At 38.4% G+C, this 19,635-nt stretch overlaps 1 protein-coding gene across 5 annotated transcripts in view; it reads left to right on the top strand.

Moving 5' to 3' along the window:
* The window catches only part of gpatch8 (G patch domain containing 8), a 43,979-nt gene that overhangs the window by 7,707 nt on the left and 16,637 nt on the right, over positions 1-19,635 (top strand). For 3 of the 5 annotated variants that reach the window (XM_018741971.2, XM_018741969.2, XM_018741970.2), the window contains exons 1-4: positions 3,221-3,297; positions 4,995-5,030; positions 9,103-9,120; positions 13,403-13,475. Coding sequence is in view for 1 of the 5 variants with exons in the window: in XM_018741968.2 (XP_018597484.2) it covers positions 3,220-3,297; positions 13,403-13,475 (151 nt within the window). In the remaining 4 variants the exon portion in view is untranslated. Of the gene's footprint in view, positions 1-3,219; positions 3,298-4,994; positions 5,031-9,102; positions 9,121-13,402; positions 13,476-19,635 lie in introns of those variants that run through there. The other 2 variants (XM_029249248.1, XM_018741968.2) reach the window with 2 other exon arrangements.

Genomic DNA, 19,635 nt, shown 5'->3' with positions numbered 1-19,635 from the left:
GAGGTCAATGTGACAAGGGTCTTACACCTGTGCCCTTTCTTTGGAGTTTGCCCTCATTATAAGTTGCAGTTCTCCTCCCCTTTCACTGTCTTTGGAAATACTAAAAGGTATTGTCGGTTTCCATATAATTTTTGGAATGTGTTACATTTCAAGAGATTTATTACATTTTTTAAATAAGATCTAGGTGCTGAGAATGTGCCATGAAGTGTTGGGATGAAAATTTTTTTTAAAAATCTCCTTTTTGTCTAGTAGATGTTAATGAGGGGATTTAGTGCCTGAATTGATGGGGAATATGAAAAATTGGCTCAGCTGTCCCTGTTAGCTCTCCACTTGTTTTGTAGCAGCTGGCCATCAGAGGTGACACATACAATCCTCTTCCCCTTGAATTTTTATTCCGTGGCTGCTGCTTGAGCATGTGACATTTGGGGTTTCAGCTGTACTCTTCCAGGGGCCATCGCGATATGAACACTGGCCAAAGAACACCCAAAGCAGATCTCCTGGGCTTTAGCACAATTACCCTTCATTTGATTCTTTCACTCTTTAAAAAAGAAAAAAAAAAAGAAAAAACTGTCAGTTTTACCATGCTTACTAGTACAGTTTGTAATATTAGTCTTGTTTTATATCCTTGCCTAGTGTGTTTTGAGATTTGCATGCAAATAAATATCTTAACAGTACTGAAACAAGTGACGTTTCCTGACTAGCAGTATCATCTTTTAAATATGTTTATACATGTGTTTTATGTCTGTTTCATGCCAACAAGAAGTTTATAACAGGTGCGTTAGAGTCATTCTTTTTAGTTTGCTTTGTTGGCCCACTAGGTAGCATGTTGCTCTCATAATCTGAAGGTCTGAAAGTCTTTGTTAGTTTTTGGTAAACATTGTTATTAATGGGAACATCATCAAATAAATAGTCCCAAAAAAAAGCTGTGTATCCTGCTTCTTTCAGGGCTGGACTTCATTGTGGTCTGATGTAATATCCCTGCTGTGTGCTGAAGATTAGCTCATCTGATAGCAGCGCAATAGCTGGGCGCACATCAAGTCAGTCCACACTGGAAGTTGCAGCCATTAGCAGAACTGCTGATCTGTGGATAAATTGTATCCACACAGAGCATCCACTCTCTAATGGCTTATTAGTGTACTTTAGTAACTGGAGCACACAACGTAGGTTTTCATTTTTGTCAGCATCTTCTCTGTCACTTGGTCCATAAAGTTCTTGAATGAATAATCCACAATGGTTTTTTTCCTTTATTAATCTGAAGGTATTATAGTCTTGGCATTTAGTTTAACTCCACAGTTAAATATTCATGTGCAGTGTAACTTTCGATCCCGTTTAAAAGCCTTGATGTAGCAGTCAGTCTGGTGCTTAAGATTGATAGCCGTTGAGAATTTTAGATGGAACAGCAATTTGAATTCCTTAGTTAGCAATGATGACCAAATAAAACAATTCAAGGTGAGGGGTATCATCAGTTCTAAGCCCTCTACCTTTAAGCAGAATGGTAATAGGCACTGAAATATTTGTATGGAAACAGGTACAATAGTTTTTCATGAACCTCTATAATCATCTTTTTAACATTTTACAGGTCACCTTTTGGCTAATGTCCTCTTTTTCTTATGCTAAAATGGTGCTGAATGCTCATTAAAACAGACAATTATTGAAATTATATCAGTACTTGGGTTGAAAGTAGGCTGGTGTTGATTTCTGCCATTGATACCTATCTTAGGCCATCTTTTCCTGATTCAATAGTCATACATTAGATAAAGCAAAAACAAGATGTTTATAGTTTTAGAGATCTTATTCAAAGGCCTCTGTTTAATATAAGCTTTAAATGAAAATGTTGCCCATTTTCTCAGGTATGTCAAGAAGCATGTCTTTGTAGGGATTTATATTTTTCTGATGTGATTTTTTTTTTTTTTTTTTTTTTAACCACAACAGGACCGTTAGCAGATTAAGGTGTTTTCAGAAACAAAAGAGCACTGACTTCTAAGTGCAAGACACTTAGCTATCTGGTTTCTCGTAATATGACAGTTGTCTTTAGCTAGATAGTCAGGCTTATGTAGTGAGCATTTCCTCTTATTTATGTATGAAGAACATTTAAATTGAATGCATCCATATATGGTTTTACCGTGGGTTTTCTGTTAAGTGTTGCATAAAGAAAAGAAAAACAGGATGGCTTGCAAAAAGGACAATAATAGGAAGAATAGAGATTTTTCTATGTGTTTTTATTTGTCATGGGAAATTTGTGTTGTTTCCTGTTCCTGATCAATGACATCACCTGTTGCAAGTTCCACTCTGTCATTAATGGTCTGTTAGAGACCCATATTAGTGTTTGGATGGGATGGAAAACCTTCCAGCTCTGTGTTCTGTTCCTGACTTCCATCCCTGTCCTACTTTTCCATAGAATGCATTTATCACACCTAAAAAGGAAAAGGGTTCCGTGGCATGCCTCTGTCTTCAATAGTTTCTGGTTTCTGTCCTTGGAGTCTGTTCCGTGTTAATGTTCACTGTACTGAAGTTATTCAAGTTCAGGTTTGTCACATACACAACCGTACTTAGTATGACATGCAGCAAAATGTTTTTCAGACTGTCCGTAATACAGACTAGCAAAGAGATAATATAAGGCAGTGCAAATAAAGTAGAAATAGAAGCATACTGCACAAGTATGAAGAATATATAATGATGAAAATAGGATAGAATAAATAAAGTAAGATAAAAATATAGTGGTAATAAAAAAATATAGTGGTCTAAAAATGTGGAATAACAGAAATAAAGATCTATTAGAAATATACAGCAAAATACGGATGTGGAGTCCAATATTAAAGGTTAAATAAGTTGTGTGAAAGTTGGAGGCATGAGGAAAGTAATTTATGGAATCTCTTCTTCACAGGCTTGCTGCTGCTTTTTCAGAATCAGTGCCCTCATTCAGCATAGTGTTCATGTGGCTACAGGTTAAGAAGTCTTCTGTGTTTCAAATGCTGCCTTTGCAGTATGCATGATGCTGAAATATAAGCTCAAAATTGTGTATGTTATCTTAAATTTCTTCGATATTTTATTGATCCTTAGTTACATGCTGTACAGGGTCTCCATTCCTTATTTCTCCTCTTTAAAATTTTGGAATTTCTGAGTTCTTGTGCAGCTTGTCCTACTTAGATCTCTCGGAGAAAACCTGCCTGTATTGTATTGTATGCTGAGCAGCTGCATATAACCTTGCTTCCTTTGCAGGGGGGGAATCACTTTGACCAATATGACGACGGCCAGCTGGAGCTGGAACAGGCATCCCTGGACAAGCCGATAGAATCGGTAAGGCCGTGCCCGTTGCCCGCGTTGAAGGAGCAGGCCGCCTGTGCATAGTGTGTGAGGATGGATGACTGCCTAAGCAGGGACTGAGACCCCCCTCTGCCCCATGCCAATGTCACGTGACTTCCTGGACAGCCCTTCCATGCAAATGAGCACACTTTTTTCCAAGTAAAGCTCCAAATTCCTCATTCATGTTTTTCTTGTAGCTTAAATCAAAATGGTAAAATTAACTTGGCTGAAAAAGACATTTACAGTCACCATGATTTTTTATTTTTTTTCACTCTGTAGGTTTTTGAAATATAAGGGCTAAATTATTTTCTTCCTTATTTTTCTGTTAGTAAATGACATTTTGTGTACTGGCAGAGTGCCATTGGAGTGGATAGTGTTCTGGGCCAAATTTAATTGAAACTGCAAATGCTGAAGAGACCCACCATGTTAAAGCACGGACACTGACCACGAATAGAAACTTTATTGGACATTTTGAACTGTTTAGGTTTCACCTTGGAAAACTGTATCAGTCCTATTTATTGCACTGCACTGGTGTGGCTGTGAAAGGAAAGAATTGAATAGGCTTGATAGAATAAAGATGCACGCATTCGATAACTCAGCGCCTCAGCTGCGGATGGCTTTGCCTGGCCCCTCTCCAGTCCTGGGAATGCTGCAGTATAAAACGGGCAGTTGTTCACCGCTACATGGTGACAGGGAGCCAATAGAGAGGGTCTTTTTGAATGTGGCTGCATTGATAGGCTGTTTGTGACTCCTGTGTTTTGGCACCAACGTGACACATTTACTTGCTGCAGCCTTTTAAATCAGAGGGAGACTGTTTCAGGGGCTGTGCTGCTCCAGAAAGGAACCATTATAAATTCCACTGACCTCATGAGGGTCTGTGAGGTTGATAGTAAGTTGCCCTTGATCAGAATGTTTGCCAAATAAGGGCTTTTTTTAATGCCATTAATTGTAACCAGTGCTCTGCATTTCTGAAATACACTTGAATAATAGCCCAACAGGAGGGGGAAATGTCAGTAAAGTAGGTTAAGCTCCATTAGTTACCCTTGTTTATGGTGGTGTGGGTTTACAACACCCTGCCCCTATTCTTACCTAGATTCGCGCGTGCGCACACACACGGACTAAGTTTGCCTGCCATCTTTGTCCCATTTTCTAACACCCCATAGTCACAGCCTGTCCTCACCCCAACAACAGCACTGCAAAATACATGTTTGTGAAGCAGCCAAATAAATGGAAAACATGAGATATAAATCCTTGCTCTGTGACCAAATAAATATCTCTTATTCCACAGTGGCCAAGTTCCCACTCTGGCTGGGAGATAAAGGAGAATTTGAGCTGTTGCTAAGTTGGTAGAGATAGGCCTAAGTGCTAAATCAAGCCACCTTCCAATCTTTATATGCTTCTTTTTATCTTTTTCACATTTGATTATAATTTGGTTTTGGTCTTAGGAAACCTGTTCTATTCCTAAGGAAAAACCACACAGCACAGTATCCACTCCAGAGAGAGAGGCGGTGCGAGATGCGAGAGTGCTGGCTTTTTGTAATAAAGTGCCTATTGGTGTGTATGTGCTGCGTGTCTGTCGTAGCATAGACACTATCAAGAGAGTGGTTGTGTTTTTGTCTGAGTGTGAGTGTGATGCCAGAAGTTTCCTGTATTGTACACAACTTGGGGTGTTCGACATTTCTCTCCTGCAGCAAATTGGCCCCAATTAGCTAAGCAGCTATGACCCGGTTTGTATTTGCACGCTCCTGCTTTCCTATTCCTATCTCCTAGGGTCTCCTGTAACGCTTCTCTCACTATCTCTCTCTTTCACTCTTTCTCGGTCTTCTTGTCTCTTGACCTCTCTCTGTCTCTTCTTCAACACAGTGATTCGGTGTACAGTACCCTCTGTCGTTCTGTGCTGGCATGGTGCTTGTGCAACCTGAACTGCATTATTTGTATATTATTATTAGTTTATTGTTATTTATTTAATTATTGCTGACAAGGCACACAGATAATGCCGCAGGCAGCTCTCCTCCCAGGCTCCATGGTGAGCAAGCTCAACAAACCAGAGCCTCAGTCTCCTCTCTCCCCTCCATATCGGTTTCGCTGCAGTGCCGCACCCTTGCACACTTGAGGCCATTGCTTGTAGCTCACAGTTAATGCTCACAAATAAATATGTAACCCCCCTCCTTGTTTCTCACAAACTGGTTGAGTTAGCCCCTGTAGTTTGATCAGTTTGCTCAAAAGTAACAGCATTGCAAGCTAGTTCCTGCTAATGTATTAGAGGATTACTCAGGGCATTTCTGCTAGGAGTACTGCAAAAGAGTTAAAAAATAAAATAAAAAAAAAAGCAAGGCTGCTTAGTTCCAGAGAATTAAGATGTAAACAAAACCTAGGGTAAACAAACGCAACAGAACAGCAATAATGGAGGACTAAGTAGTGTGCTTTGAGGTAATGGTTAATTTAATAAAACTAAAAAAACATACCTTACATGTTTTAGAGATTAAACATAGAGAAGGCAAAAAATTTAATTCAAATAATAATCTGTTTTTACAGTTATATCTGCATCAAGTTATTTGTTCTAAATTGTTCCGTTTGTAGGTGGGAAGGTGCGTGGGCACCTTCTGTTGCCTATGAGAGAAGGAGCTTGCTGATGTGAACCAGAACCCAAACCATAAAGCCTGATACGACTTCATGCCCTGTGACACTTCGACATGGCCAGCAGCGAGCAGTCCTAGCGCATCGTGGAAAATGTGCAAAATTGACATCGCTTTTCCTTGCGGTTAACCCAGCGCAACCAAAAGTTGGAGGGGTTGAAGGAAACAGGATGACTCCTAGGAGTAATGGAAACATTTCTGTAAGGCACATTAGTCACTGCTTTACTGTGATTAACTAATTTCATGTTCACCATTTAAAGAGAGGGAAGTTATGAAAAAAAGTATGAATTTAAAAAAACAGAGGTCACAAAGGGAGTTAACTCAGCCTTTTTTGACAGTTACATATAGTGACCTTTTCTTTAGTTTACACTGTTGTCTTGTGTTACTTGCGTAAAGGCAGATTGAAAATCCTAGATCCTAAATCCTTAAATTCTACTTTTCGAAACGTGAGCTGGAGGGGGGTCTGATCACCAGGCTGATGTGAAGTGTGCTCCTGCGGTATTGTCTGTTGAAAGGGCTGACAGCATGGCTGCAGCACACAGCTCTCAGCGATTCAGGAGGGCAGGGAAACCCAACTTGCCCTGGCAGCTGTCACTACCTGCCTCATGGCACACACTCTGTAATAAAAATAGTGCATATCCCTGAAACCACAGCATAAAGTTTTTAAACCTTGGTGTAGCTCTTAAGGTACACTCTGGGGACCAAATAAGTGGGAGTGTCTGTCAGATCTTTTCCCCTTTCCACCACTTCATGCCCTATAGGCACCTTACACTCCATCTCTATGCCCCAGTAAGACAAGCCAGGCACCCATCCTGTCTGAGTGTAGATGACATTCCCTGGTCATGTTTCTGTGTTGCTGATTGTGTCCTTGGCCCTCAAATGTATAGTGTACACAGCCACAGCAAGAGACCAGCGCTGGAGCCAAGAGGGCTGTTTGGGCAATTCCACTTAGGGGGCCTTAGTGTATAGGCATGAGATAGGAGGTGAAGGCTCTTTCTGTGACAGCTGCCCTGGTCAGACTCTGCTTGAACGTGATGGAGCTGTATGCGCTGCTGCCAGTGCTCGCCACTTCTCCTCTGCCACTCGTTGTGCGTTATTCTTTAGGCAGATAGAGGTTGTTGTTGATTTTTGGGGGTCTGTTCCTTTACTTTTATTTCTTCTATCTTCTCTAACATCTTTGTCTTGCATGTTCTAACTTGGTAGCATACAGTTCTCCTTACGTTCCTCCTACGAGAGATATACAACAGGCAGCCTCCGGGCAACCTCCTGTGCCCCTCTCACCCTGCTCTCTGAGCAGCCTCTTGCTGTGGACACCAGGTTTGCTCCCCTTGACAGCACAGCGTCAGCAGATAGAGACTGACAGCAGACGTGGACTTACTGAAGATGTTGCCAGAATGATGTTTGGAAAGTGGACACAAAATTGACATGTAGTACAATGACCATTTAAATCTGCATTCTGATGTAAATGGTCATCCTTTTTGCAGCCGTGTAATGTATTAGCTTGAGCTTTGTAAAGCTCTCAAATTTTTGCTTCCCTTTTTTGAACTTGCATGTTTTATGTTGTATAGAGCATGTGCTATATTACACTATGAAGGACTGCATGTTTGTGGTGTTCCCAAAGTTCTAAACATTTGACAGTTCACAAACAGTTCTCTTCAGAGCTGACTAGACAGGCAGACAGGAACAAAACGGCTTTTCAGTACGACAAAAAAAAGTTTAGTTAACCTTAGTTTCTGGGTCAAGAATGGCCATTTAAATTAGTGTTAAACTGATTTATATTAATGTTCTATGTAAGGTGTTGCAGGGAGTTCCTGGATGAAGTCCTCTCTTTAGATGTCATCATACAACTAATGTTGACTTAAAACGCAAATTTGGCTGTCGGGAAACAACAAAGAATTGCATAAATAACGTTTACTTTTTGGCATTGTCGCTTATACTTGATCACCCATTAGGACCACGAAACAACGTGAAAAGCCATACATTGTATTTGTGGATTGCAGATCGAGGGATGCATTACTCAGGGTAAATTTTGTTGTCCCAATTCCCTTTGTGAAGCCCCCAAAATAACTAATTTGGTTAATTGTAAATGAGTTTTAGGATTGTCCATTAATCTTATTTGATCAGGATTGTTCCACGATTGAAACATTTAAGCGGCTGTACGAGTGCCGTTAATGTCAATTCCGTTGTCTTTTTTAATGTTACCAAAGACCATACAGAGTCTAATGCGGTTTTGTGGTGTGTTGTCACAATGGTCAGATTCTCCTGAGGGAAATGTTATTAAAAAAATTCCACCTATAATCTCCCATCTATAATTATTTTCTTTTACTTTTGCATGTAACTGCATCTATTGCTCTGTGATGACGGTAGACCGCTAGGGTTTTGCAGAGTTGGCAATAAATAAACTGTTTCATAAGCGTGTCCCATTAATTTGTAAGCAAAAATAGAGAAACCGCTACCACTCTGGGTACTGGAATATCTGAGAGGTTTTAGGGCCTTTACAGTGGAAAGATTGTGTGTAAGCATGTGTCTGAGTTAGTGCATTGGTGGTTGAAAAGTTGAGGAGGTCTGGCATTCATGAGAGTATATATTGTAGAGTAGTCAACCACACCGTTTTCCATTCTCCTCAGTCAATAAATATTTTCATTACTAGGGAGGTTAGACACGCTGCCCCCATGATACACCCATGACTGACCTGACAGACAGCTCCCTGAAACTTTTGACTGCTAGACGAGCTTTAAAGGTCTCTTCTGGATTTCAGCACCTCGATGTCCACAAGAGGTCACGTGTAAACAAGCCTTGTATATCTCTCTCTTTCTCTCTTTTTCTTTCTTTATCTTTCTCTATTTCTGTCCCACACATCTCCTTGGTTTAACCTTTGTAATGTAATTTTATTTTTCACATTATAGTCAAAATGCACTGTACATTTGCAGATCTAGCTTGGAAATTAATTACCTAAGTATTTTTAGTTTTTTTTTTAAATGGTAAACATTTAGTGAACCAGTTAATTTATTAAAATGCCTTTCACATTTTGGTTACATAATTTCTCTTTTCTTTGCAAGCCAAAAAAAAAAAATTGGGGAAAAAGACAAAATGTACTAGATTAAAAACACTAGTGTCTGGACAGATTCTTACATTGTGTTACATTTAACTGTTCTTTTGACAGCCCAGTTTTTAAAGCCAGGTTCGTATGGAAATGCTTTACCTCCACTTGCACTGCTGTTGGAATCGGCGTATTGCTTCATCTGTCTGTTTTAGTGCATTCATTTGTTCAGCACAGTTTGCGCAGTGTCTCACCCCCTGTCTTGCCTCCCATCCAAACATTTCAGGAATACTGCTGCAAATTTGTTTATTCTTATAGCTAGAGATTTGTTTTGAAATATTAACTCCCCTTTTCATTTCCTGCTTTGTGGGAAGCACAGGTTTTAATATTTCCTCTTCACTGCAGGTATGAGAGATCAGTAACCTAAAAAGCAATGTGAGAACTCCCTCTGCCCTCAGTTTGGATTGATGTGATGCATGCAGACCTAAGTTTGGCTGAAACATTTTTAGTATTCACGTGCACCCAGTGCAGCTTATATAAGCCACGCACCCACATCCTAAATATACGGTCATTATAGTCTGTGTTCATGTTAACTGCTGTACAGTAATTTCTGAACACTGTATGCCTTAGTTTCTATACAGTTTATTGGCACCCTTACTAACTGGCACACTACATGCCATTCCCACTTTTTTGATGATAAAGGCTTGAAATTTCCTCAGTCATAAGAAAATGTGCTACCATAAGGTAATGGCCATTAAAAATAAGTTTATCAAGGTCTGTGCTGTTATGTAATATTCTGTGCTTAATAGGGGAATAAAGCTCCAGTTTGAGTTATTCTCTAAAACAAATGTGGATATAAAAAGAACTGTCATAATGATACTGTTATTGAACTGGTATATAGTCCTCATCAAGGAGAACTGTTATTTTTTTTACAGTGTGAATATAAAAGAGAAACAGAGGAATGTTTTAACTATATTTAAAAAAAAAAAAAAACACTTCTATAAATATGAAATTCTGTTTCTCTTTCTGTTTTTCTTATGTGACTAAATTGCTATAAAGAAAAAAATTTCAACAGCCTGACTCTGAATTTAGATTGACTTTTCACCCTTCTGCTCTGGAACCAAATAGTTATTTGGTTAATTATTCCACCAAAGTCAAGGCCTTCTGACAGTGAAAAAAGTGCTTCAAAAATTACAAGCATTTTCATCAGTTTTTTTAAGGTAGCTGTACGTTTCAGGTATTTCACGTATTCCCAAGTGTGACAAAAATTAACCTGTGCTAGTAACAGCACAGGTTAATACCTTTAATCTGTCACAGAAACCTTGACATATGGTTTCTCCAGGGCCACTGAATATCTTAAAGCGTCAAGACTTTTGGTTTCGATTAATGACTCCAATATAAAACAACTTGGATTTCCATCAGCTGGGGAAGGTCAGAACTGTTTGTGGTGCCATTCCTGCCTTTGAATGCCCCAAACCAGAATTCCAAATCCCACTATTTGTGGCTAGAATGAACCATATGTGACAGATGCTCTGTTCTGTATTACATAGCAGGTGGTGTACTTCAACCCACAGTGCGTCTGTTGGGAGTTCAGTTTTTTCAGCTGTGGTTTATTCTTGCCCACAGAAATGTATGGCATTCATGCCAATTCATTTAACTTCTACATGGATGTCCAATGAGGCGTTTAAAGCTTATTTTAATGTGCCCACTTACTGGATGATCCTGTACGGAGTGACATACATGACTGAAAGATTAAGTTACAGACAAGGGATTAGCTTGGAAGATTTGACAAAGGATTGTGCTCTATCATTTGGGAATTGCTTCACTTTTAGTATGAAGAAATCAACAGCTTTGTTTAAAAACTTAAGAAAATTTGTTGTACCGTGCATAATATTTTACCTTAAATGCTGTAAAATATTATACATTGCAGCACAAACAGCCTGTGACTCTTTAGTACCTGTGGTTACACAAAGGAGGCCAGACAAATTAACTTGATCATTAAAATCCTAAATTGTCATCAGTATGGGGCAAGTTGCAGTGTTTTGTTTTCAGCCTCCAATACCACTGGTCAGGTTCATCAGTTGCTTTTTTGGTTCTGATCTCTCAAGGCACCTATTACACAGCCATTACCTGGTCCATTGGTCAGAAGAGATATGAGCAACCTGGCTCTGAAGGCATGTAAATGTTAACAGCAAATATTTTTGCTTTGGCCTTTGCCTGTAGCAGTTGGATTTAACATTGGTCCAAGTATTTATCACCTTTCTCAAAACTCCAGCATCTGCGCATTGGTGTCAGAAAGTCCGTTTCTACAAAAAAGACCATAAACCGAGATCTGTCGCCAGATTAAAGATTTTTAATGATTGTTTGTCTCAGACAGATGTTCCTTTACCCATATCCTTTAAGAGTTCCAAATAAACAAGAAATTTGTTCACAAATAAGTCTTTCAAAGACAAGCAAATGTCCATGGACTTTAATTATATTCTTACAGGGTGTAATTTTATTCTCTACTCTTTATAAGCACTTTTCTCCCAAGTCATATTTATGGATTCCTCCTGTTATTAATCCTTTATTGTCATACTACTTTCAAAATTTGAACCTCTGCTTTGTAGAGAAGTTTTTACTCAGAACGGTGACCTGCCAACATGAGTGGAACTTGTTTAGAAAATAATTGATCAGTAAATATACATGCTTGTATGGAATTCTTAAAGCGTCCTCCTTTGGTGCTGAAGGCTACAGCAAGGTACCCACTTACTTCCTCCTGCTCGCCAGAGGATGCTCCTCATACTGATGCTCCCCAGACTTGATCTCATTGACAGAGGGGTCCTTCTGTGTGACACTTACAGAGATGTCAAACTCCTTTGGCAACAAGCGTTAATTTTGTGAGTTTCAGTCTTCCACTAACACATCTTTTGTGAGGTGGTGTTTTAGTTGCTAAAACGTAATTTAAAACAAGCCTCGGAGAGGTGGGGAGGGTAAACAGCAGCAGCGCTGTATATGGCACTATTAAGTGAAATAGTAACCTTGTCACCCTTTTAAAGGCAGGTCACAGTTTTGATGGTTTAGATTGGCAAGGTGTTCCGTTTTCATCAGTAGCATTTACTCCATCTGGGCATGTGGGTGGCAAGTGTATGGGGGGAGACACAGCGCCTGCTGTATGTGAAGACTTCTCCTCATGTGCATCTATAGTTTTTGCTACTGTTTAAGTCATGGCTCTGCCTGTCCCATTCTGTAATCCTTAGCCTTTTGCCTTTAGGCAGCTTGTGAAATACATCACTCTTCTGTGCCTGCGCTCATCTCCTGTTGCCATTTTTTCTACATTTTCATTGATTTTCTCATGTCTGTATATGCATAATATACAGCATACTACTAACCTCATGATTAGTGAAAATTTGCATGTTGCACCATTTTCATTTATTTTAATTCTATTTCAGTTTTATCTAGATTACTTCATCTTGAGTTCACTAGGTGAGCCTGGAAAATAAATATTTATTGAATAAAACACTGGATAAGTTTTCTGCAGATTTTTGCTTGTTTCAGTATCTCTTTTAATTTGTGTTGGTTTTTGCTAATTAAGCAGTTGTGTTGCATTTCACATTTATTTTGCTAAATAGTAATAGCAGTAAATTGTTTGTTTTTTTTTAATTTCACACCTTGAGGGCAGCCTCTCTAATTTTCCTCCTCACCCATGCAGACACCCAGGGCCTTGCACTGGTAACCTGATGCCCTTTTCCTTGTGACTGCTGCATATATACATGGTGCTCCTTGTGATATGGATATGGTTTCACCACAAGCTTGGAGTTCTGTATCTATTTATATGTTGCTGCAAGATCTTTGTTCTGTTTTGTGTCTATTTCCAAATAGGTTTATATATGTTTTACATACATATATAACCAAATGTGCCTCTCTCTACATTGGAATCGGACTGGCAGTAGTGGTGTTTTGCTTTTTCTGAAGTATTTGTTTCCTGAAATATTTGTTTTCCAAAAGTTCTACTTGCTCAGTGATTTTTCTTGTCTATACTCAGTGCACAGAAGCAGATCATACACTGAGACTCTGACGCCCCAGGGCTTTGCTTACCCTCTGAATCCTTCAGCTGCCCTGTATAAGTTTATTCTGTGTAAAGAGCCAGGACACAAGAGAGGAAATATAGGAGAATCCCTTATGTACACTGTAGGGAAGGGCTGTATTTTGCTCCAAAACTCCCTTCCTCTTTTATTAATATTTCATTAATACTGTAAGCTGCCTCTTAGCATGCCTTTCCACACAAAAGGATCTGATCTGACATGGGATATAATCCTAACTGTGCATCTAGTAGCCCTTCTTCCACTTGCTCTTGGTCCTGCTGTGTTCTCTGTGCCTCTGGGGAAAGGTATTCTTATTATTGGAATATTTTTGGTCTTTTCTTCTCTGTTCTGTCCATCAGGATAACATTGGGCACCGGCTCCTACAGAAACATGGCTGGAAGCTTGGACAGGGGCTGGGAAAAACCTTGCAGGGTAAGGACCTCTTCTCTTTTGTCCTCATCCCTTATCCACCTCTCAGTTTTCATTCCTGCCATTTCTGTCTTTTGTCCTCAACACTTTGTTCTGTTATTTGTGCAAGTTCTACTAATTCTTGTCTTGACACTTTAATTTTTTGCTATTTTTTGGATGTTATTGGATGATCTAGGTATGCTGTGAATTTTTGGGAAATCGCTTTGGCCTGGCTGGGTAGAGAGGAAGAATGTGCTTTGTAGTTCTGTTCTCCACCTCTCCATGTATTGATATTAAAGAGAGACTGAATCTGGAATTTGTAAATCATGACACTTTCACAAGGCCATTATGGCTGGGATGTAACTTCCTGTGAGAAAATGCTCTTAGGTGCACATACAGTACTGGGCAAAAGTTTTAGGCATTGGGGGGGCGGGCGGAGTTGTAAAGTGAGAATGCTTCCAAAAATAATGCTGTTAATTAATAAACTTCCTACAAAGCTTAGTTACCATCCATCATCGTCAACCGCTTGGCACGGCGGGTTTGGCTGGGTACTGCTCTCTGGTGGGTCTGGGGTTCAAGCCCTGCTTGGGGTCCCTTGCGACAGACTGGCATCCCGTCCTGGGTGTTTCCCCTTCCCCTCCAGCCTTGTGCCCCGTGTTGCCGGGTTAGGCTCCGGTTTGCCGTGACCCCACTTGGGACAAGCGGTTTCAGAACGTGTGTGTGTGTGCGTGTTTACTTTCTTTCTAACGACATACAAAACCCTTACTGTAATACTGTAAGTTTTTGCAAAAGGAATGCTTGGAAATCTAAAATATGCTCTTTCCCATTGACACTAATGCAGAAGACATTAAAAAACCATCTAAAATAAATATTTTTGTGAAACATTTAAGTGCCTAACCATTTTGCACAGTGCTGTAGACTGCACTGAACTTTAATTCATAGGTGTGAACAAAGCTCAACCCCTACAGATAGTGTGTGTTTCTGTAAATAAAACACAAATATTGAGCTGAATCGGTGGTAATTCCATTCAAGTTACTTCTTATGTAAATTGACTAGCAAGGGAAAATGTGTGTATTTTGGTGGTGCAAATAAAGACAGAGAATGAAAGCAGTTAAACTGAAAATAACAGTACAGCCTAAGAATATAATTAAAATAATGTATTTATATTACTTTTGCATATGAGTAATAGTTTAACATGAATAATGTGTGGAATTTGTCAAAATATAACAGCATCTATTATACAGTGTCGCATCTATGCATGTAATTATTTGTATATCCTTAAGATTTATATAAAACAGCATAAGAGGGTTTGCGATTTACAATGAGGTTGTTGGAATGCAATCCAGCTGTAAATTGAGGAGTACGTACCTGTATATGCTCCAGATTGGATTACCTAGAACTCAAATAAATTACATGAATACGTCGCTGGCGTTTTATGAAATGCCGGCTACAGTAAAAAAAAAAAAAAAAAACTTATGAGTTCCCTTAAAATCCAACTCAAATTGTTTTCCGGTGAAATTTCTAAGACAGTAACATATAACAAGTTTATTATTCTAGATGGGTTTTTTTTCATTATTTATTTCAGAGGTTAAAGTTGTCTGGAAAACTCCTATTGTCCCTCTACAATTGTGACTATTGATGGAACACAGTCAAGCTCTGAGCATGTGGAAACTTTTTGAAGGAATTTTCAGAATGGGACAGTCCTGCATTCATGCTTGGTTAAACCGTTCTTTGTTTTCAGGCTAAGAAAAATACTGAGTCTTATTTGCTGTACAAATACAAGTGGAAGACTGCGGTTTTCAAATGGCGTCCATCTTAGAATAATTAGATAACTGCTTTTGTACCATAGGGCATAAACAATTATTAGTTTTTTATGATTATTTATGCTTCACTTATTTAAATGGCCTGTTTGAATATTTTGTTGACATTTGCTTAATGAGGCCAAAAAAGTATACACAAAAGTATCTAGTTATTCTGCATCAGTATAACATAAATTCCACTGTCCAAAAACACATTGAAATAGCATGCAGCATAAAAGCAGTATGCTACACTGGTGATAAATACAAAATTAAGTAATTGTAGACTCATCTGTTAGCCGCTAATATGCTATGCGTAGGAGTGTGTTGTAAATTGTTCACAGCTGCTTTTGACTGAATTCTGTAAACATAACCAGTGGAGTGTGGAGGCTGTCAGTATCTTAAAAGCATAAAGAGGTAATTTTTGTTCGTATCTTGAGCCTTTCCTCTAATGATGTGTTTTCCACATGCTGGGAAGGTTAAGAGCACATAGGACGTACTGGTGAGATAATTTGGGCCTTGGCTCCTTGAGCTGAGAGAAATGCCAGTCTAGGTTCTTCTGGAGCAGTGAGACAACAGCAGAGAACAGGGGTTCAGCTATTCCCCTCTCACAATCTCCATTCACTAGCAGCTGTTTATCATGGTGCAGCTGAGCACTGTTCAAGAGGATTTGCAGTTTTGGTCTTTCATTTACTTCATTCTCAGAGAAAAAGAATGTCATGTCCTACATTACATAGCAAGAGGTCCATCTTCCCTGCAGTGATCTGAGCTTTCAGTTTTTTTCCTGGCTGTTTCATGATTGGACAGAATGTTTCATAAGCTTTTATTCTTAGCAGTGGGAACAATAATAGTGAAGTTTTAAGGCATTTGTTTGTATATCAGTATAAATATCTAACATGGAATAAGTAATTGAAATATGCAGTAAATGAATTGCTCAGATTTACTTCAGTCTCTTGTGATCTACTGTGCATAAAGCTGATTAATTATGATCACAAAAATAATCACTAATCCCTTTAGTATTAATTTTTCCTAGATTGTGCTTTTATCTCAGATGACTGGCAGATCTGTCAAACCAGTGACCATGGAAGCACCCTTTTTCTATCAATATGCAGTTACTGCAAAGGTTTTTTGTTCAGTTGATTTGTTAAAATGAATTAAATTACAGGGTGCATTTTTTTTTTACTTCAGCTTCTGCCTTAAGGAGTTCTGTTGATTTAATTCATGCACATGCTTTACTTTGTTTTCATAGAGTTGCATTCTCTCTCAAGCCAACATGTTTTGCCACTTTTGCTACTGTAGCATACATTTCATATGGCTCCTCAGATGTAGTCCATGCTTCTATTAGATGTTTTGCAATGTGGTGATGGGTTCATTTGAACATGCATAACAAAAAACAGTTCCATGCAGTGAATGAGTGCGCTCAGCTTTTAAGGCCTGATTAAAACACTTAAAATGATGGAGACCTGAAAATAACATCTAAATTTGAAATCGAATTCCATAACCAAAAAGGTTTCTGAACTTTAAAAAAAAAAAAAACTAAATCTTTGGTAGTATTGTTTATAGATAGGTCATGATTTGAATATCTGTCCACTCTACTGCCAGCCTAGATAATACTCATGAAAACATGGGCTGCTTATTTCAGCATTGGCAAGGACTTGACTCTGTTCCAAAGAGACAAATATTGATGTATTGAAGTGACCTCCATGCTCCCTCCTGATCACTGCAGGAAGCATCTACACTGAATGTCATCAATCTCATAAAAATCTGTAATGGAGAAACTTTTTGGCACAAAAATGACGTTCTGCTGAAACTGGTTTCTCTAAAAGGTGTTGACAGGATCTTGATGTCAACCGGTTGGTACACAAATTATGACATTAAGACATACTGTATGCTACTTTTTAAACAACACACAGTTTTCAGGGACAGTGTTATGTCATTGCTGTTTTGTGAACATAATTTTTTTTCCTGATTTTTAATTGTCCAAAGTATTGTATTAACTTTATGGGAATATTGGAAATTACCTTAGAGCCTATGTTGACAAGGCAATGGTGAATACCAAAGAGTGGAAAATTATGTCTCTAAATATGAGTGGTTTTTCTTGGTTTTAGGGTCTCATATTCATTTACATATGATTGATATGGTCATATGACTTGCAGAATGGCTTATTATTTATAGTATGACCATTTAACATATATATTAACATGTATATTTGAGTGAATTTTACATTGTGTTACGGATGATAGTATAAGAGGAGAAAGAACCCAGTGCTTACATCTACTGGTACCAGGAACCCAGGATCACTGCCAGTGAGTTTTACTCTGCAGTGTACACAGACACTATGCTGTCAGAGGTTCTCTGTAGTTTTACTAACAAAAGTTTGATGCAAAACGATCTTCTTCATTTGATTGTTAGACAAAGGCTTTATTTATAATAAAAGTTGTTGATTCCAGCATATTGCAAAGGCTAATACATAGATATAGCCAAAAAGTAGCTAGATTGACACCATTGATGGCAAAAACCTTTTGGATTTGTGACACCAAGCATTTATCCCAAAACATGTAATATGATGTAATAACTGGAGAAACTGCCATTGTGCAGAATACAGAGCCTGTTGTATGGAAGAAGGGAAATATGTTTTCATATGCCATTGTGGTTTTTATTCAATGAGAATTTTTTTTTTTTTTTATAAGGGATGAGAGCACACTGAATAAATTGAATGATTTTAGCCAAGAATGAGCTAAATCATGTATACGTTGGTTCTCCAATCAGTTTATGAAGAGTTCCTCAGTACTAGGCAGCCGCTCCATTATTACATGCATGTTTTGGGCCTAATTACACATACATTTGAAATGGCAAGGGTTTTGAACCAAGATGGTTGGAAAACTTGTGGAACGTGATACAGCAGTTATTTTGAAATCACACTCTAGAGCATATCTGCAGTTGAAGTCACACTGAAAGCATCTGTTTTTGAATCTTACTTTTCTCCCGCTGGTCTTTATTAGCAATCTGCTAATGAGATTAATGTGAAGGATTAGGTACAAATTAGTTTAGCTGTACACTTGCTTATGCTGCCTTTTTTGGAACTTTTTTCAGCATCAAGAATTTACAAGTTCAGGTCATACACTGTTTGCTTTTGTATTTCATATTTAAACTTACACAAGAAGTCCAATCAGCAGGTTTTTCTGTATAACTAAGTACAGCTGGGACAACTGGTGGTGTAGTAATTAGAGCTACTGCATTTGGACCCAAAAGTCACAGGTTTGATTCTCACTTCCAGCTGTAGTTCCAAGGCAAATACCCTAAAATTGCTCTAGTTAAATTACCCAGCTGTATAAATGGGTAACTAATTAGAAGTAGCTTAATATTGTAAGTAGCTTTAGAGAAAGGCTTAGTTAAATGAATAAATGTAAATATCAAGATCTAATTATATAGATTTTTTCATGTGTCCACATTGCTCTTCAGTACTGCATTCTATAATTCAAGCATTTTGTCTTATAGGAATTTTCTATGACATTAATTCCAATATAAGGGGTTGCATATACTGAGCTTTAACTTTTTATGATTTTTCTTTCTAACAGATTTGACTAAATGCTAGGACAAGATGGAAGCCTGTAAAATATTTTTGTATTGTTGTTTTGTGTCAAATTTATGACAGAGTAAAACTGCTGAGCAAAGTATAACCTCAGTCATACCATATGCTGCATTTTAAGAGGTTTAACACATTTACCTAGCAGTTGACTTTATTTACAGAATTATGAAAGAGGTTGAGTAAAAATTTTAAAAATATGTTAATCTCCAAGTCTCTTAACACCATTGTTTATTTTGCCTGTTCTTGGTAAAGTTGTACTATTTTGATTATAATAACTCTTGATGGATAACGTGTTTCAATAATCATATTAGAGGACACTTGTTTTCAGAAGTATGGCATTACTTCCACACCGATTTTTGAAGTGTGTGTTGCCAGGTCACCTGTGTGAACTTGATTCTGTCTGTGGCTGCCTGTGGTTGTGACGTATCTTGGGAAGCAGAGAATTTAGACCTAGAAACGAATCTTATAAGGCAGAAGTGGGTGGCAAGATTCTGTAGGGTTTAAATGGCCTAAATGCACATTAGAAAGTGCCCCAGATCATCATTCACTGCCTCAGCTGTCTTCAGAATGAAAACTGATTCATTTTAAACTTTTTCTGAGCTAAGAAACCAGTTTTGCTGAAAGAAGGCTAGATGAAAGCGGTCATTTTATACAGGTGTCTAGCCAGCTTGTTTCCTTTCTCTAGTAGATGAATTTTACCCCATCGTTGGAGTGAGCCGTGTCAGCTTTTTAGGTTATGGAATGCATGGGTTTGACTGGGTGTGATGCAGAATGCTTTTGGGAATTCAGATTGACCTTG

This window comes from Scleropages formosus, chromosome 25 (assembly GCF_900964775.1).
Source record: "Scleropages formosus chromosome 25, fSclFor1.1, whole genome shotgun sequence".
Lineage (NCBI taxonomy): Eukaryota > Metazoa > Chordata > Actinopteri > Osteoglossiformes > Osteoglossidae > Scleropages > Scleropages formosus.
This window is presented reverse-complemented; position numbering and strand designations above follow the sequence as displayed.